Genomic DNA, 15,400 nt, shown 5'->3' with positions numbered 1-15,400 from the left:
CCCGCTTTGCTGGCGGGGATCACCTCCCCGCCCACTGGAGATTGGGTCGGGTCCGCCCGCCCAACAGGCAGAAAATTCTGCCCACGGTGTCGCATGTACGAACATGACCAAAATTGACTCATTTTTCTGTATAAGATGGAAAGGGCTGTCAATGGACGGGCAAGCTTCATAGCTGCCAGCAGAAAGGCAGACTGACCAAGTAAACTCATTAATTGTGCGCTAAGGGCTACTATTACAGTGATAAGTCTGGTGGTGACATTTGAGAAGCTTTGTTACTGTAATATTAGCGTTTGTTTCAGTCTCACCGTGTACTAAACTGAAAATACCCTGTGCAGAAGGAAATTTCTACCTGTCAAACAAGTTGAATCGGTGCGTTGTTCTAGGACTAAGAGTTTCAATAAAAGTAGTCAGGCACTGAAATGTTCAAGCTCTGATTCTTTAGCATGTATTTGGTTAACTGACCTCAACTGGGTGACATTAGCGTTGCAGCAATTAGCCTCAGCACCATCAGTTAGGAAGATAAAATTTCAGCCAAGGTCCCTGTCCTTGCTGCAAAGCACCCTTTGTAGGCACTGGGAAAGACAGGAGTACACTGTTGCCCTCTTTCCCTCCCCTTCCCTGCTGACATTGATTGTCATTGACAAATTGTAAGATGGTTGAGTGGGTTGATGGAAGCTATGGCACCATCCCTCAGCGTGTGTCAGAAACTTCAAGGAAGACAAAGTGACAGTTGGAACAAAAGGAAACAGCAGATCAAGAGATAACCAGAATTACTTATCCTGCATAGATATACCTTTGATGTCTCATTCCTTCTTGTAATTGCAAAGAGCTATCTATCCTGGGGGAAGGTTGGGTGCAAAAATATTTGTGTCAAAAAACATGCTGATATTGTTAGTTCCTTGGTGAAAACATCTCAGTGGTTTATTGAATATTAATAAACCACTCAAGAAATGAGGAGCTAGGGCAAGTCAGTGAATTCGTTATGCTGTGCTTTATTTATGATGACTTTAAGTTTGAATGTAAGTCGCGACTGATCCAACATGCGTTCTTTCCCCTCTGTTATTCTTGTAGCGCTTCTTCCCTGGCTCTCCCGAAGGCACTGACCCGTGCTGGGATAGTTTCATAAACGCTGGCCACCCTCTGGTAACTCTCCAAAGTCATCACTCATCATGTTTGTCCACTGGCAGACCGTTTGATTGGGGCCATCACAGCCGAGCCCAGCCATCCCTCACTCGATGAGCACACGCCTATGTTATCAAACAAGTGTTACTGGATGCAGTCCAGGCGTAAGAACCCTGGCTCCTTTCCCCACCTCATTAGTTCAGTTTGCTGTGACCACTTCACACTACATGCACTTAGGACTGTTCTGTGCCCTAATTAATCTGGCTGGGAACCCTCCCTAAAGTAATTCTCCTTATCTGCTATAGAGAACAAACCCCACACTTTGTTTCAGGTAGACTGGTTTCTGTCTATAACGGTTGTCACTAACTTCATCGATATAACAGTAATATGTATTGTGACGGGCTCAAATTCTCTCAGGCATTCCTTGAGTTTTCTCTTTTTACAACTTTGTTTTGCACTTTGCTTCTCCACTCTCCGGAAGAGCTGACCATTGCTGCAGTATAATTAGGGGGATCAGCTGACCTTCAAACCCTCATACAAGTGATCATTCTGAATATGTTGTGAGTGTTTGTAGGCCACATGGCCAAAGGTGATCCAGTCTTCCGAGCATAAATAATTTCTGGTACAGATCACAAAAGAGCAGTCAAAACCAGTGGGGTTTATCAACCCGTCTTGCAGCAGGAATGTGTTGTAGAGAGACCAAAATAGCACAGAAAAATGGTACCCATTGCAATTTTGTTACAGCTGCTGCAATAGGTACCCAGGGCTCTGAATGGAAATGGACCAGAAGCGTATAACTATATTCAAAAAGGATTCCTATAATATGCATTGGACTCTGATGAGATTTTCAACTGAAATCATACAGTATCTGCACTGCAGAAATCTTGCCCTCTGACACTGAGATGTGAAGCGCTCAAACCAGCGTCCCTTGAAAGGATTTTTGGAGGTCTTTCGGGAAAGCCTGAAATTCAGGTCAGTGGAGGTATGTTTGAGGCAGAATGAATATGATTATTCCTGACCGCTGCCTGACCTCCTCTGGCACCATTGGTCTGGCACCCTCCTTTAAAAGATCTTTGGCAAGTTTGGACGCTGGATTTTCTTTCCCTGCGCTCCCAACAGTATTTCCAACGCTGAATCAATTCATGCCAATGAGGCCAGCCAGCAAAATGATTCAGGCCTGTCGCAAGCAACGTCAGACAGGCATCCTGATCCTTCAGCTCAGCCCAGTCACCCACCAGATCTATGGTACACATGAAAATCACCCCCACTGTGTTCACCTCCCCTTAGCCTTAGCTTGTGGGAGTTGAGCCATTGGCCTCACCTCCAACTTTGATCACCTAATGCAGCACAGACGAGTGATCAAGCATAGGGACCTCCCTTGTCTGAATTACTCAGCTACGTACACTGCAGTGTCTTTCACAATTGAATCATGTGGGGGAGTGGACATCTGTGCATTTTCAACGGGTGGCTTTGTTTTTGCCAGAATTTTTTTTGTCATGTAGAAGGTTAATTAACCATTCGCTTCCACTGAACTTTAAATAAAATGCACACAAGGGAGCCTACTGCTAGCTCAGTGTGCACTGCTCAATGAGGTGCTGAGCCACACAGTACAGGAAAGTCCCCCTGTTTGGCCTCTGGTCTTCGGTTTGTTGCTAAAACTGGTCACTTAAGGTAGGGAGGAGAAAAGAAATCAGTCAGGATTGCTCCTTCTGATCACAATTCAGTGGACCTGTGCTGGCAAATTCTGTATCTGTGATGCCTCCATGGTCAAATAGCCAGCCAACATCATTGTCTGTTTTTTAATTCAATTTGGGATGTGGGCATTGCTGGCAACACCAGCAGTTATTGCCTATCCCCAGTTGCCCTTGAGAAGGTGACGGTAAGCCACTTTCTTGAACCGCTGCAGTCTGTGTGCTGAAGTTTCTGCCACAGTGCTGTTAGGGAGGAAGTTCCAGGATTTTGATGCTGGCTCACACATGGTGATGACGGCAGTGCACTGGAAGCCTGTCAGTCTCTATGCACCATACTGAGCTGAAGCAACCCCCTTCTGGACCAGAGGTGAGAAAACTGAAGGGACAAAAAGTACAGAAGGAGGAATCCCAGCCAAAGCATGCAGGCAGCTCAGAATGAAGCTGCTGTTGGAGATGGAGTTTAAAAATAGGTCTGCACGTTGAAGGGCCATGAGGCATAGAATTATCCAAACATTCAACAGGAACTTGATACCATTGCTTGAGGATTAGCCTCTGACATCTTGCCTGCCTATCATGCGTACAGTACAACACATGCCAACTGAAAGGCAGCAATCCACACACTCCAATATTGTGCAGCTAATTCAAGGCTTTGTGTGGGTTGACGTCTGCATAGATTGCTTTCTTCGTTCCACAGTTTTTATGGTTCAATCTCTTCCACAGATGAACAAATTTTCTTACAACTGGAAAAGCATCCTGAGTGGCACTCAGTTCATCCCCTCCCCTACACCCCAAAGGCACTAAATCGTGCTGTGGTACAGTTCCTTAAAGGGCAGAAATCCATCATAGTATCCTACACTGGGAGCATGGGCAGGCAATTCGACTGCGAGATGCCTCACAGCCTGATGCTGTCTTCACAAGCACATTTTTCCAGCAGGAGGGACTGACCAGTGGTCAGGGGCAGGAAACCTGGTTGATTTTTTTTTCCTTTCTTAGTCCTGGGACACTGAAACCAATTGTAAGATCACCAAAAACTTGCCTAGCTGAGACAGGCTCATTCAGTACAGACCGGAAGTGGAACTGAGCCCTTTCTAGTCTCTGTAACTCAGCAATGTATGGAGTGGCGCCTTTATCCACTGAGGACACCAGGAGCCATGTTTCTTTCCACTCAAAGAGACTGATTATGTGCATCATGAATTATTCAATTGTCCTCACTTGTTGAAATGAGAATCGTATCTCAGGAGACTGGAGCACTACATTGTGCTTTTACTCATGGGGCCTGACTTTGATTCCACTGATGTGATGAAAGCTTATTTTTCTGTTGGCTGTGAGAATCCAATGTGAATTCCTGGAGGGTGCAGCTTGCTCCTCAGCTTGAATGCAACCATATAATGTCACAAATTGGCAGTATCTCAGGCACAGCAGCCTCTCTCCACCCCACCCCCAGCCCCCACCCACACACCCGCAGGATGGCTGCCTGTGTTGGGTTGAGATCACACTGGGGGAGATGCTTTGTATTTTCAGTTTGCACTAAACACTTACATTTTCTGCTATGACAGTTACAGCTCGCCCATGCTGTGGTTATAGATTCATACATCACAGTCCCACTTCCCAATTGCGCTTGCTCGGTTTTCTCCCCCCACCTTTTTAAGTAGAGATCCAACCCCCTTTTGAAAGTTAACATTGAATCTGCTCCCACCACCTTATCAGCAGTAACTTGACAGCAACGACCTGGTCCCAGGAACATAATGAGAAAAAGTCACGATTTTGGCAGTAGCACATTTTAACGCTGAGCTGAGCTCGAGAACGGAAAGGGAAAATGTGCTCATGTGTTGCTGACCAAAAATGATGAAGCAACGCACTGTTCTGTGAGCAAGTACAAGACAAAGGGAATGAAACAGCTTTGTTCAAACAGGCCGTATAACCTGGAAAAGTCTTCAGTCACAAATTCATTTAGCAGTCAATAAGCATGTTACCAGCATTTCACTGCAAATGGAGTTTTGATTTTAGCAGATCAGCGATGGAAGCTCATTTAACAGGGCTTATACCCTGATTGTAAAGGTCAGCCGACTGCTGGTAGATTTAAAACAAAAACAGAATTACCTGGAAAAACTCAGCAGGTCTGGCAGCATCGGCGGAGAAGAAAAGAGTTGACGTTTCGAGTCCTCAGTGCTGGTAGATTTAGCCCATTGTTTTTATATTCGGTGCGAGGCAGAATAATGATAAACATAGCTGTTGTAAAAACAATCAACTAATTAAATAAATCACTTCAGATTTAGACAGGAGCAGTCACTAAGGATATTGTTGTGCTACTAGAAGTTGCTCATTGCTTATGATCCAGGATGGAAAATCGCTGCCATCTCTGTATCACTCTCTGGTCAAGGAAATGGGAGCTTTATTTGGGCATGTGTGCGTATGAAGGGTTGAATGTACTGATACCTGAATATCAGTGACATTTTAGCATTAATAAAGAGACGGCAGGACAATTAGTATTATTAAAATTAAAATACAATGTGAAGCCAAGTAGTGTGAGAACAGGTGTCAAGCCAGCTAATGGAATTCAACTTGGCTGGTTGCACACCTGAGTTATACAGAAAACTTCAAATTTAAAAAAAATTGTGGCACCTTGAAGTCCCATTAATATTCATGAAAATTCACAACTGGAACTTGGATAGCCAAGGTTACACTGCTGTAGATGCATGGACCACCAGCTATTGATTTTCTCACAGTAATGTAGAGAACAAGAGAGGTAAATAATTCAGCAGGGTAAGGATTAAACACGTCTGTGTACGTTTTCCTTTTCCAACAAACTGCAGCATAGGAACAGGAGTAAGCTATTTAGTCCTGGCTGATATGTGACCTAATGCCATATTGCTGCCTTTGTCCCATATATCTGACATTTGGTTAACAAAAAGCTATCAATCTCAGATTTAAAATTAACAATTGGTCTGCCATTTGTGGGAGAGAGCTCAAAACTTCTACCACCCTTTGTGTAACTTTGCTCCTGAAAAGTCTGGTTCTAAATTTTAGACTATTCGCCCAGTCGTCTATACCCAGTTAGTGGAAATAGTTCCAAAGCAAAATACTGCAGGTGCTGGAAATCTGAAATAATAACAGAAAATGTGGAAATAATCAACAGGTCAGACAGCATCTGTGGAGAGAAAAGCAGGATTAATGTTTCAGGTGTGTGACCTTTCACAGCTCTCCCTCCAGGTCCTGAATGTCCTTCCTGAGGTGTGATGCCTAGTACCTGGTCACGGTACTCCAGCTGTGGTCTAACAAGGGATTTGTATAGAAGTAGCATAAATATGTTCAAGTTCTCTAGGTATAAAGGCTAGTTTTCCCTTAGTCTTTCTGAATATTTTTGTACATTTTAATGATCTATGTACTAAAGTCTGTGTATTCCTCCACTTTTTCCAGTTTTTCACTATTTAGAAGGTACCTTCATCAATCTTTTTTAGGTTCATAATAGATGACCACATATTTGCTTACATTGAAATCCATTGACCACAGTTCTGCCCATTCACTTAATCTATCAACATCTCTTTGTAATGTAATGCTTCTACCTATACTACTTACAATGCCACTTCTCTTTGTGTCATTGGCAAACTTGGATATGTGGCTTTCTATCTAAGTCGTTAATAAATACAGTGAATAGTTGAGACCCCAGCACAGATCCTTGCGGTGCACCACAAGTCACATCCTGCCAATGAGAGTACCTGTCCATTATCCCAACTCTCTGTCTCTGCTACTCAGCCAATTTCCTATCCAGGTCAATTCACTGAATTCCAGCTTCAGCTTTAGCTAACAATGTCTTATGAGGGACTTAGTCAAATGTTTTGTGGCGGTCCATGTTAATAACATCATAGACAACCCCCTGTCCACTACTTAGCCACCTCTTCAAAAAAATCAACCAGGCTTGTCAGGCATGACCGACCCATGTGGCTCGCTCTGATTGGTTGAAAACTTTCAAGGAATAAGTAATTTATTCTTAATTACAGACTCTAGTAATTTCTCCACAACAGATGTTCGACCAGCTAATCTATAACTCCCTCGTTTCCCTCTCTCACCTTAAATGATGGAGTGACATGCACAATTTTGCAATTTAAAGAAACAGTTCCTGAATCGAGGGAACACTGGAAGATTATAGTTATCGCATGTACAATGTTTTCAGCTATTCCCTTTAAAACCCTGGGATGGAAACTAAGGGAACAAAGGGAGTATGAAATAGGTGTAATAATGTGATATACCTAAGCAATTTTAAACAATATTCAAATGACAAATGGGCATATGAGGAAATTTAGCTTGTTTCATTCTGGAGCTATATGTGCATTTTTTCCTGCAATTTTATTTAAGTATTAAGATGATCTGAATTTTCACCACGGCAAATTTCCTGTTTTCTGGAACTTAACAAGGTCTCTCTCAGGTATTTGTATCAGGGAGTGTGTTGCATAATAATTATCTGATTCAACTAAGACTAGGGATTCCTGTTTACTGTCTCCTTCCATAAACTATTTCTCCCCCACCCCACCAGCCCCACGCCTCCTAATTTTAACCCTTCCTACCTTGAAGACACTGACTCCCACTGGGGTTAGGGCTCCACTATTACCGAGCAGCCTCAGGCATCTTATCCAAGTAACCATTCTTCACATATCGCCTAGAAGTGATCATCAGCTGGCAGTTACATTGTGGGAGGTATCCCAGGGCAACGTCTGATCCTGTCCTCAATCAATGTCTACAGATGTATGTTTTCCAGCCGGGGCCACTGGGTAGTGAGCAAGGATAGGAACCCTGGCTGACTTCCACCCCAACTCCCTAATCCAGAGGCACTAGGGTCAATTATTGCATTAAAACTGTTGCCCAGCTAAATTAGCTACCTCAACACAGACCAAGAATCAAACCTGTACTGCATTGCACTTACCAACCTTACTGTCAGCACAATTTTATGGTTTAATACAGTATCTGTATTAAAAAGGGAGCCATCCATTATTCCATATATCAGAAATCTAACCATTCCATTTGAAGTTACAATCAAAGCTGGCTCCTGAGAGACAATTCCCTCTGCATCCTGTGTGACACTAAGGCTTATATTCTCACAGAAAGCTTACTTTGCTAGAGGGTCTGTACCCAAATGCAGCCTTTTCATTAAACAAAACTGTTCCAGGAAATGAATAGGTTCACTAACTTTAAATTAACACAGAGCTCCTCTGCTAACCGCTGTGTTTTTGTGTCTTTGCCTCCAGACATCTCTGAAGAAGGCCATATTTCCTCTCTCACCATGAAGCCGTTGACCTTCCTGTTCCTCGCAGTGCTGTCTGGACTGGCTGCAGCCGCATTCCCAGATGATAGTGGGCCCCTCAGCACTGGGACTGCAGACTGTAAGTATATAGGATCACGTTTATAGTTTGAAAGGAGAATAAATTTTCAGAAGGCAAGAATTCATTTGGTAAGGGTTAACTCAGCATTGACCCTCCTGGGAGATATTGAATATTTTTTTTAGGATGGGGGGTCCATCATTTTCTCATCTTCTACTGAAGATGTTGTACTGGATTTTCATCATTGAGATGGGTAGCGGGCGTCGGGAAATTTCCCAGCTTGACCCACCTCAGGAAAAAGTGCTGACAAAGATGGGATTTTTGTTCTGTCAGGGGTGGGTGCTAACAGGAGTCAGATGCACCACCCCTGGGAAGAGTTTGGAGGCAACCACTGGGGCTTCTAGGTGCGGAGGCGAACTGTTTAAAAGACCTGCCTCTGTGCTTTGGGACTTCGTCCCAGTTATAATAAAAACAATAAGGCCCTCTAGCCCCGATCTGTCACACCCCCTCAAACACACCGCATGGCCATCCATGCCACGTCATGCCCTCCAACCACCCCCACAGCCCTTCATACCCTCCATGCCAAACTGTGCCCCCTTCCCACACCCCCATATCCCCCTTACCCTCCATGCCAAACTATGGCACTTCCATGCCCACTCACCTACTATGCACACTGCATAGAACCATTGAACCCTATAGTGACAATAGAACGTGTTTAAAAAAACTTTTAAAAGTTGTTCATTCATAATAATTGTTTTTTCTACAGCCCAATAAAAGTATCAATAGCAGAAACTGCAAACACTTGAAACTTCTTTATCTCATGTAAATAAAAATTGTGAAATTGACAGAATATATCAGAGAGCCAGAGCTGCCAATCAAGTAATGTTGTTCCAGGGGCACAACTGTTTCAACACTCTAATGGATGCCTGGGCTCTCAGCCAAGCCTCATTATGTATTTTTGGCTGGGAGCCCAGACATCCATAAAAGTGTTGAAACAGCTGCATTCCAGGGAAAATATTGCTTGATTGACAGCTTTTGCCCTGGGATCTATTCTGCCAATTTTACAATATTTATTTACACAAGATAAAGAGGATCAAGTATTTGCTATTTCTGCTATTGGTACTTGAAAGGATCCGGATGGTTGACAGTTTTATTGGGCTGTAGTAGAAGCATTTTTTATTAATGACATTTTTTAACACATACTATTGTCACTATAATGTACTTTGGTCCTAAACAGAGTGTATGGTGGATGAATGGTCATAAATGCAATAGCTTGGAGGAAGGATATGAGGGGCCATGGGGGTGGTTGAAGGGGCATAGCTTGACATGGAAGGCATGGGTAAGACATTTGAACTTACCATTCAAAAGGTTCCTCATCCAGACTATCGTTCACGACACCTCATGAACCACAAGCCCTTTAAAAGCTGGCCTGACTCCATGCAAATTGTGGAGGAGTAGGGCATGCCTACCACGCAATGGAGCTGGCCAGGTCAGAAGTTCAGGGTCTGGGCTCACTGAAATGGCACTGGTGAAAATCTGAAACCCCAGGAATAGGGTTGGGAATCCTGGAATTGGGTCCTCACCTCCACAGAGTCTCCCTGAAGGTGCTGTGGGAAGGGGCCGAGGTGTAGGGGGTAATAGAGGAGTGGACCAAGGTGTCATGAGGAATGGTGTCATCACTTCAGAGTGTTGACAAGGGGGGAAAGATGTGTTTGGTGGTGGCATCCTGCCAGAGGCGGCGGAAATGGCAGAGGATGATGCTTTGAATATGGAAGCCTCCACATGCTTCCACCAATCCCTCATCCCGGAACCATTCTGAATAAATCTCTTCTGCACCCTCTCAAGCATCCTCCAACAGCTAAACATCCAAATTAACAGAGAGACAAAATTTCTTACCTGCCCAAAAGGAAAGAATCCATCACTCCAGAAATAATTCCTGAGAAGGACAACTAACCACTCACAGGGGAAGGGATGGGCAGCCACACCTTCCCTTCATTTCACTTAGTCTATCAGGGTTAGGTCTTGGTTTAATCCTTAAGGATTTTATGGAGAGGCTGTAGGGAGAGAGCTTGACCTTATCGCATTGTCCAAATTGGTCCTTTACTGTCCTGGAAAGGACCACCCTGTCATGATAAATGACCACTTGAATTCATACCTTTAAAATGTTTTCACTGCTGTCAGAACCTCTCATTCATTCACTGAAAGCTGTATTTGTACTAGGCATTGAGGGAAGGTGCTCACTCAACAACACCAAGTCCTGGCCTCCAGGGAGTGGCATTCCATCGTGAATGGAGGCTTTGTTTTTGTGGAAAGGTTTGGGCAATGAGTTATTGTTAAATTAAGAAGATTGTTATTAAAGTGAACTAATGGAAATATATGACAAACCTCAGCAAGAATGCTATACATGGTGGCATGGGGACATGATGGAAATGATACAGGATTTATTTAAATACATGCTTGAGTTATGGGTAGATTTAAAGGGTGGGAACCATTTAGAAGCTCACAATAGACTGTGTGGTTTCCCTTTGACCTTCTTGTCCCCCGTTGACCTGTGACATAACTGCTATTGGGGATGGAATAGGATTACAAAGAGCTGAACACCGAAAATGTTCTTGAAAGATAACTACATGCTGGTCTATGTAGGGACTGGGCTTTTTAATGTATTCCTGTCAGGACATTATGCAAAAGAATTGTACTTGACCAATGCAGCCTAATATTGTATATTACACTTATTGTATGATAATCTTAATTTATCCTTTCAAATTGTTCCCACTATTACTACCATAATCACAGACATACTACTAACTATGAGTGCTTATTTAATTCAATGCTCTTGCCAGATATAATCTGTAAGTATTTTTCTCAGTCCTATTCACAGTTCATGTCAATACAGCATTAAAATCTTGCACAGCCACCAGTGATGAAATCTTTGTGACAATACTAGTGGCACAGAATGTCAGTGTGCCAATACATCATGCTGTGGATTGTCACAACATAGGTTATAGTACAATTCCCAAGACATAGTGTGTCTGATTGCTACTGTATGGTCAGGCCAAATAGAGATAAGTGCCTCCCTCAATAGCAGGGGAGGAAATCTGTGCATGTACATCTCCAAGTCTCTCACAAGCATTGGTTAATGATAGGATACACTAATCATAAAGTGATCAGTCTTATTCATTATTTTGTTTCTTTTTGTCCCATCCTCTCCTGGAAGAGCTGACTCAAGCTGCAGTGCAACGCACTACAGGCTAGATACTTTTAAGATCTGAGAGTCTAAATAATGATAGTGCCGAAATTTATAATGAGGTGGGAAGGGAGAGGGAATGACTTCCAGTGACCGGGAAATATGGGGAAGTTGGAGTTCCTGGCAAATTTAGCAACACGAGCTTATTTGAAGTCTATTCCTCTATTTCACGTCTGGCTGTCAGCCAGATTGAAAGCTGGTTGACAGTCAGTCAGAAATGCCAGCAGTAGAAGTAGAAAGGGCTGGAGGGGAGGGAAGGAGAGCTTGAAGGGATTGGTGAGAGGTGCCAGTGGGCGGTGGGGGGTGGCGGTGGGGTGCATTGGTGGAGATTGTGGTGGAAAGAGATCACAGGGAAAGAGATTGCAATGGGGATCAGGTTCAGCAGTTCTTGACTCCATGTGTTTCCCAGCCCTGAGAAACTGACCTGTGGCCATTAAGTCTAAATGAATTTAAAACCTGAAGCATATTGTAACTATAATTAACATATTATGAATACTGACCTGACTCTTGACAGCGGGTTACTCACCCAATTTCCAACCCTTCCAGGTTAAACCAGAAGTGAGCACATTCACAGTGGGTTCAAGTTAGGTTCCCCATTTTTCAGAATTTAAATCCACAGCCTCTCTCTTGCCCTCTTGGGGTTTTAAAATTCTCCTGAGTGTCTGCAGAATATCTAATTACATTGGGCCCAGTCTTGCCAGACATCCCAATATAATACAAAAACAGAATTACCTGGAAAAACTCAGCAGGTCTGGCAGCATCGGCGGAGAAGAAAAGAGTTGACGTTTCGAGTCCTCATGACCCTTCAACAGAACTGAGTAATATTAGGAAAGGGGTGAAATATAAGCTGGTTTAAGGTGGTGGGGGGAGGTTGGGGGGAGAGAAGTTGGTGGGGGGCGGGTGGTTGTAGGGACAAGCCAGCAGTGATAGGAGCAGATAATCAAAAGATGTCACAGACAAAGGAACAAAGAGGTGTTGAAGGTGGTGATATTATCTAAATGAATGTGCTAATTAAGAATGAATGGCAGGACACTCAAGGTACAGCTCTGGGGGTGGGGTGGGGTGGAAAGACTAACAGGGCATTAAAGGTATAGATTTAAAAATAATGGAAATAGGTGGGAAAATTCTTAATTAGCACATTCGTTTAGATAATATCACCACCTTCAACACCTCTTTGTTCCTTTGTCTGTGACATCTATTGATTATCTGCCCCTATCACTGCTTGCTTGTCCCTACAACCACCACCCCCCCAACTTCACTCTCCCCACCGCCCCCCCCCCCCCCCCCCCCCCCGACCTTAAACCTGCTTATATTTCACCCCTCTCCTAATATTACTCAGTTCTGTTGAAGGGTCATGTGGACTCGAAACGTCAACTCTTTTCTTCTCCGCCGATGCTACCAGACCTGCTGAGTTTTTCCAGGTAATTCTGTTTTTGTTTTGGATTTCCAGCATCTGCAGTTTTTTGTTTTTATCCCAATATAATATTGGCTAATAGTCAGGAGTATGAAGCCCAGCTTGTTTTTCTCTTCCAAAGTTCAGGACCACTGAGGCCAATTTTTAACATTCCTGGTTGAGATTAGCTAACTAGCACTGACCTGGGTGAAATTTAGAGCTTTCCAGCTCTGTATGGTTCAACAGCATACAATTTACCTCAAACCATTGAAGGGAACCATGAGCTGAGAAAATAATGTACTTTACATCCAATCTGGAGAAGGTAGTTGAGATTTTCCCAGTTATTCAACTGTTCAGTTGGTGAAAGCGCTGCCTGGTGTCAGGTTTCATCCTTAGCCGGCCAGTGGTTATGATGTTACAATTGACCACATTGCCCCTGGGTGCAATAAAGTAAATAGAAATGGGTCAGAATATCTGATTACTATCTAGTAATTGCTGCTGGTAAGGACCATATAACCAGTTGTTACAACCGTAGCCAATGTTATTCGCTGAGAAAACCAAATCCCAGGGGGAAACTTGTCTCACTGATCATAACTTTTTTTTTGTATTTTGAAAATGAAGGGAAAACTACTGAGCCCAGAAGCATAGAATCCCAGTAACACTTTTGGATTTTAAAACTAAAAGATTTATTAACAAGAAAAAAAATAAACACACAGGATTAAAGTTACACTGTTAAAACAGACCTACAAAGCATTGCCCAAAAAAACCCATTTGGTCAGAACACACAAGTAAACTACTAGGCAGCATCTCCCTTATAAATTTTTAACCATAAAAATCCAGTAATATTACCCAAGGTAAATCTGCTGTCACTTTAGAAAAGGTATACCACATGACTTCTCACTCTCTTCCTCTGCTGTGGAAATTCAAAAAGCAAGGAACAAACTGCTTTCTGAAAAGAAAGGCTTTTCTGGCTTGAAACTGGATGGCTGCTTCAAATTCACAACTTTTCTCAGAACAGAGCTGGTCTCAGGATATCTCCTCCACAAAGCCAACGCAACCTCACTAAACATCTTTCCTTAAACGTTTTTTTCTTTATTCTTTCATTGGATGTAGGCGTGGCTGGCAAAGCCATCATTTGTTGCCCATCCCTAATTGCCCTTGAACTGAGTGACTTGCTGTGAAACTTTAAAGGGCAGTTAAGAGTCAACCACATTCCTATGGATCTGGAGCCACATGTAGACCAGACTGGGTAAGGATGGCAGGTTTCCATCCCTAAAGGACATTAGTGAACCAGATGGATTTTTACAACAATCAATGATAGTTTCATGTGACTAGCATCATTGTAACTAGCTTTCAATTCCAGATTTTATTAATTGAATTTAAATTCCACCAGCTGACAATAGTGGGATTTGAACCCTTGTCCCCAGAACATTAGCCGCTGGATTAATAGTCCAGTGACTTTACTCCTACACCACTTCCTCCCCAATATCCTTTTCCCCTTTGATCTTAGACTCCATTGTTCTAAGCACCTCTTTGAACTGAATTTTTCCAACATATAAAAATCTTTCATGTTTTCCTATTGCCTCCACTTTCAGGTAAAATAAAATCTAATAGTCTTCTCTTGTTTACTTATGAAACCCTTGTCACTTCTAAACTCTCTTTGAAAATTAACAGCTGAAAAGTCAAGTCCCTACCTATCACCTAATGAAAATTTTAAAACCGAACCTATTTACTCGTACAATCAACTTCACCATAGCCTTTCATTGCAAATGCATTCATCTAGTACCTTTGCCTTTTATCTCTCTACTCCCACAGACAAACTGTCTTTACTAACCTTCCCCAGTTTAATTACACACACACGCACACACACACACACACACACACACACACACAGTCTTCTTCACAGAATACCACTATATTCCCAAAAATATTTAAAAAATAACATCCAACTTCACACAATCCCGTGCCTCCAGCAGAGCAACACTAAAATCCGGAGTGCAGGTTAAATTTAAGATTACAACACTGTAATGCTGATTCTCTGGTCCACATATCATTCTGACTGGGAAGAATTGGCAAAGGAGCATTGGTCTTCCAGCAGCTCCACATGGCCATAGAGCTGCAACTCTACATGTCCTAATTAATATCAACCCAATCTATGCTAGTAAGACATGGAAGACAACAGCAAGCTTATCACGTAAGTTAGACGTCTTTCACCAGTGCTGTCTTCATAAGGTTCTGGGCATCACATGGAGAGACAGCATCACCAATGAAGAAATGCTACAGAGGGCTGGTCCCAGGTGCCTGTGGGACATTGTGCCAGAGAGATGACTGAGGCTGAAAGGACACATATTTCACTTCCCAGACGTATGCCTCGTGTGACAACAGAATGGACACCACCAGGTGGAATAAGAAGACAGGACCGGCCAAAGAAGACCTGGCAAAGTATATTTAAGAGGATCTCCAAGAGTGGGACACCAAGTAGGCTGAGGCGAAAGATTTTGCGATGGACCAGGGTCAGTGGCAGAGCCTTGCTGCACATTGTCTCATGTGGGACCAGAGAAACTAAGTCTAAGGGCGTAATTGTCCCAGAAATCAGCAAGGCCCAATATTGGGTAGGGAAAGCGGCGTTTGGCCCGTT

The 15,400-nt window shown here is 43.2% G+C and overlaps 1 protein-coding gene across 5 annotated transcripts in view; it reads left to right on the top strand.

Annotated features, from left to right (window-relative positions):
- The window catches only part of sema6bb (sema domain, transmembrane domain (TM), and cytoplasmic domain, (semaphorin) 6Bb), a 584,175-nt gene that overhangs the window by 274,503 nt on the left and 294,272 nt on the right, over positions 1 to 15,400 (top strand). For all 5 annotated transcript variants that reach the window (XM_078555703.1, XM_078555699.1, XM_078555702.1 and 2 more), the window contains one exon: positions 8,054 to 8,188. In XM_078555703.1, coding sequence (XP_078411829.1) covers positions 8,089 to 8,188 — 100 coding nt within the window. In that variant the 5' untranslated portion in view covers positions 8,054 to 8,088. The remainder of the gene's footprint in view (positions 1 to 8,053; positions 8,189 to 15,400) is intronic.

This window comes from Cetorhinus maximus, chromosome 13 (assembly GCF_964194155.1).
Source record: "Cetorhinus maximus chromosome 13, sCetMax3.hap1.1, whole genome shotgun sequence".
NCBI classification, from domain to species: Eukaryota; Metazoa; Chordata; class Chondrichthyes; order Lamniformes; family Cetorhinidae; genus Cetorhinus; species Cetorhinus maximus.
This window is presented reverse-complemented; position numbering and strand designations above follow the sequence as displayed.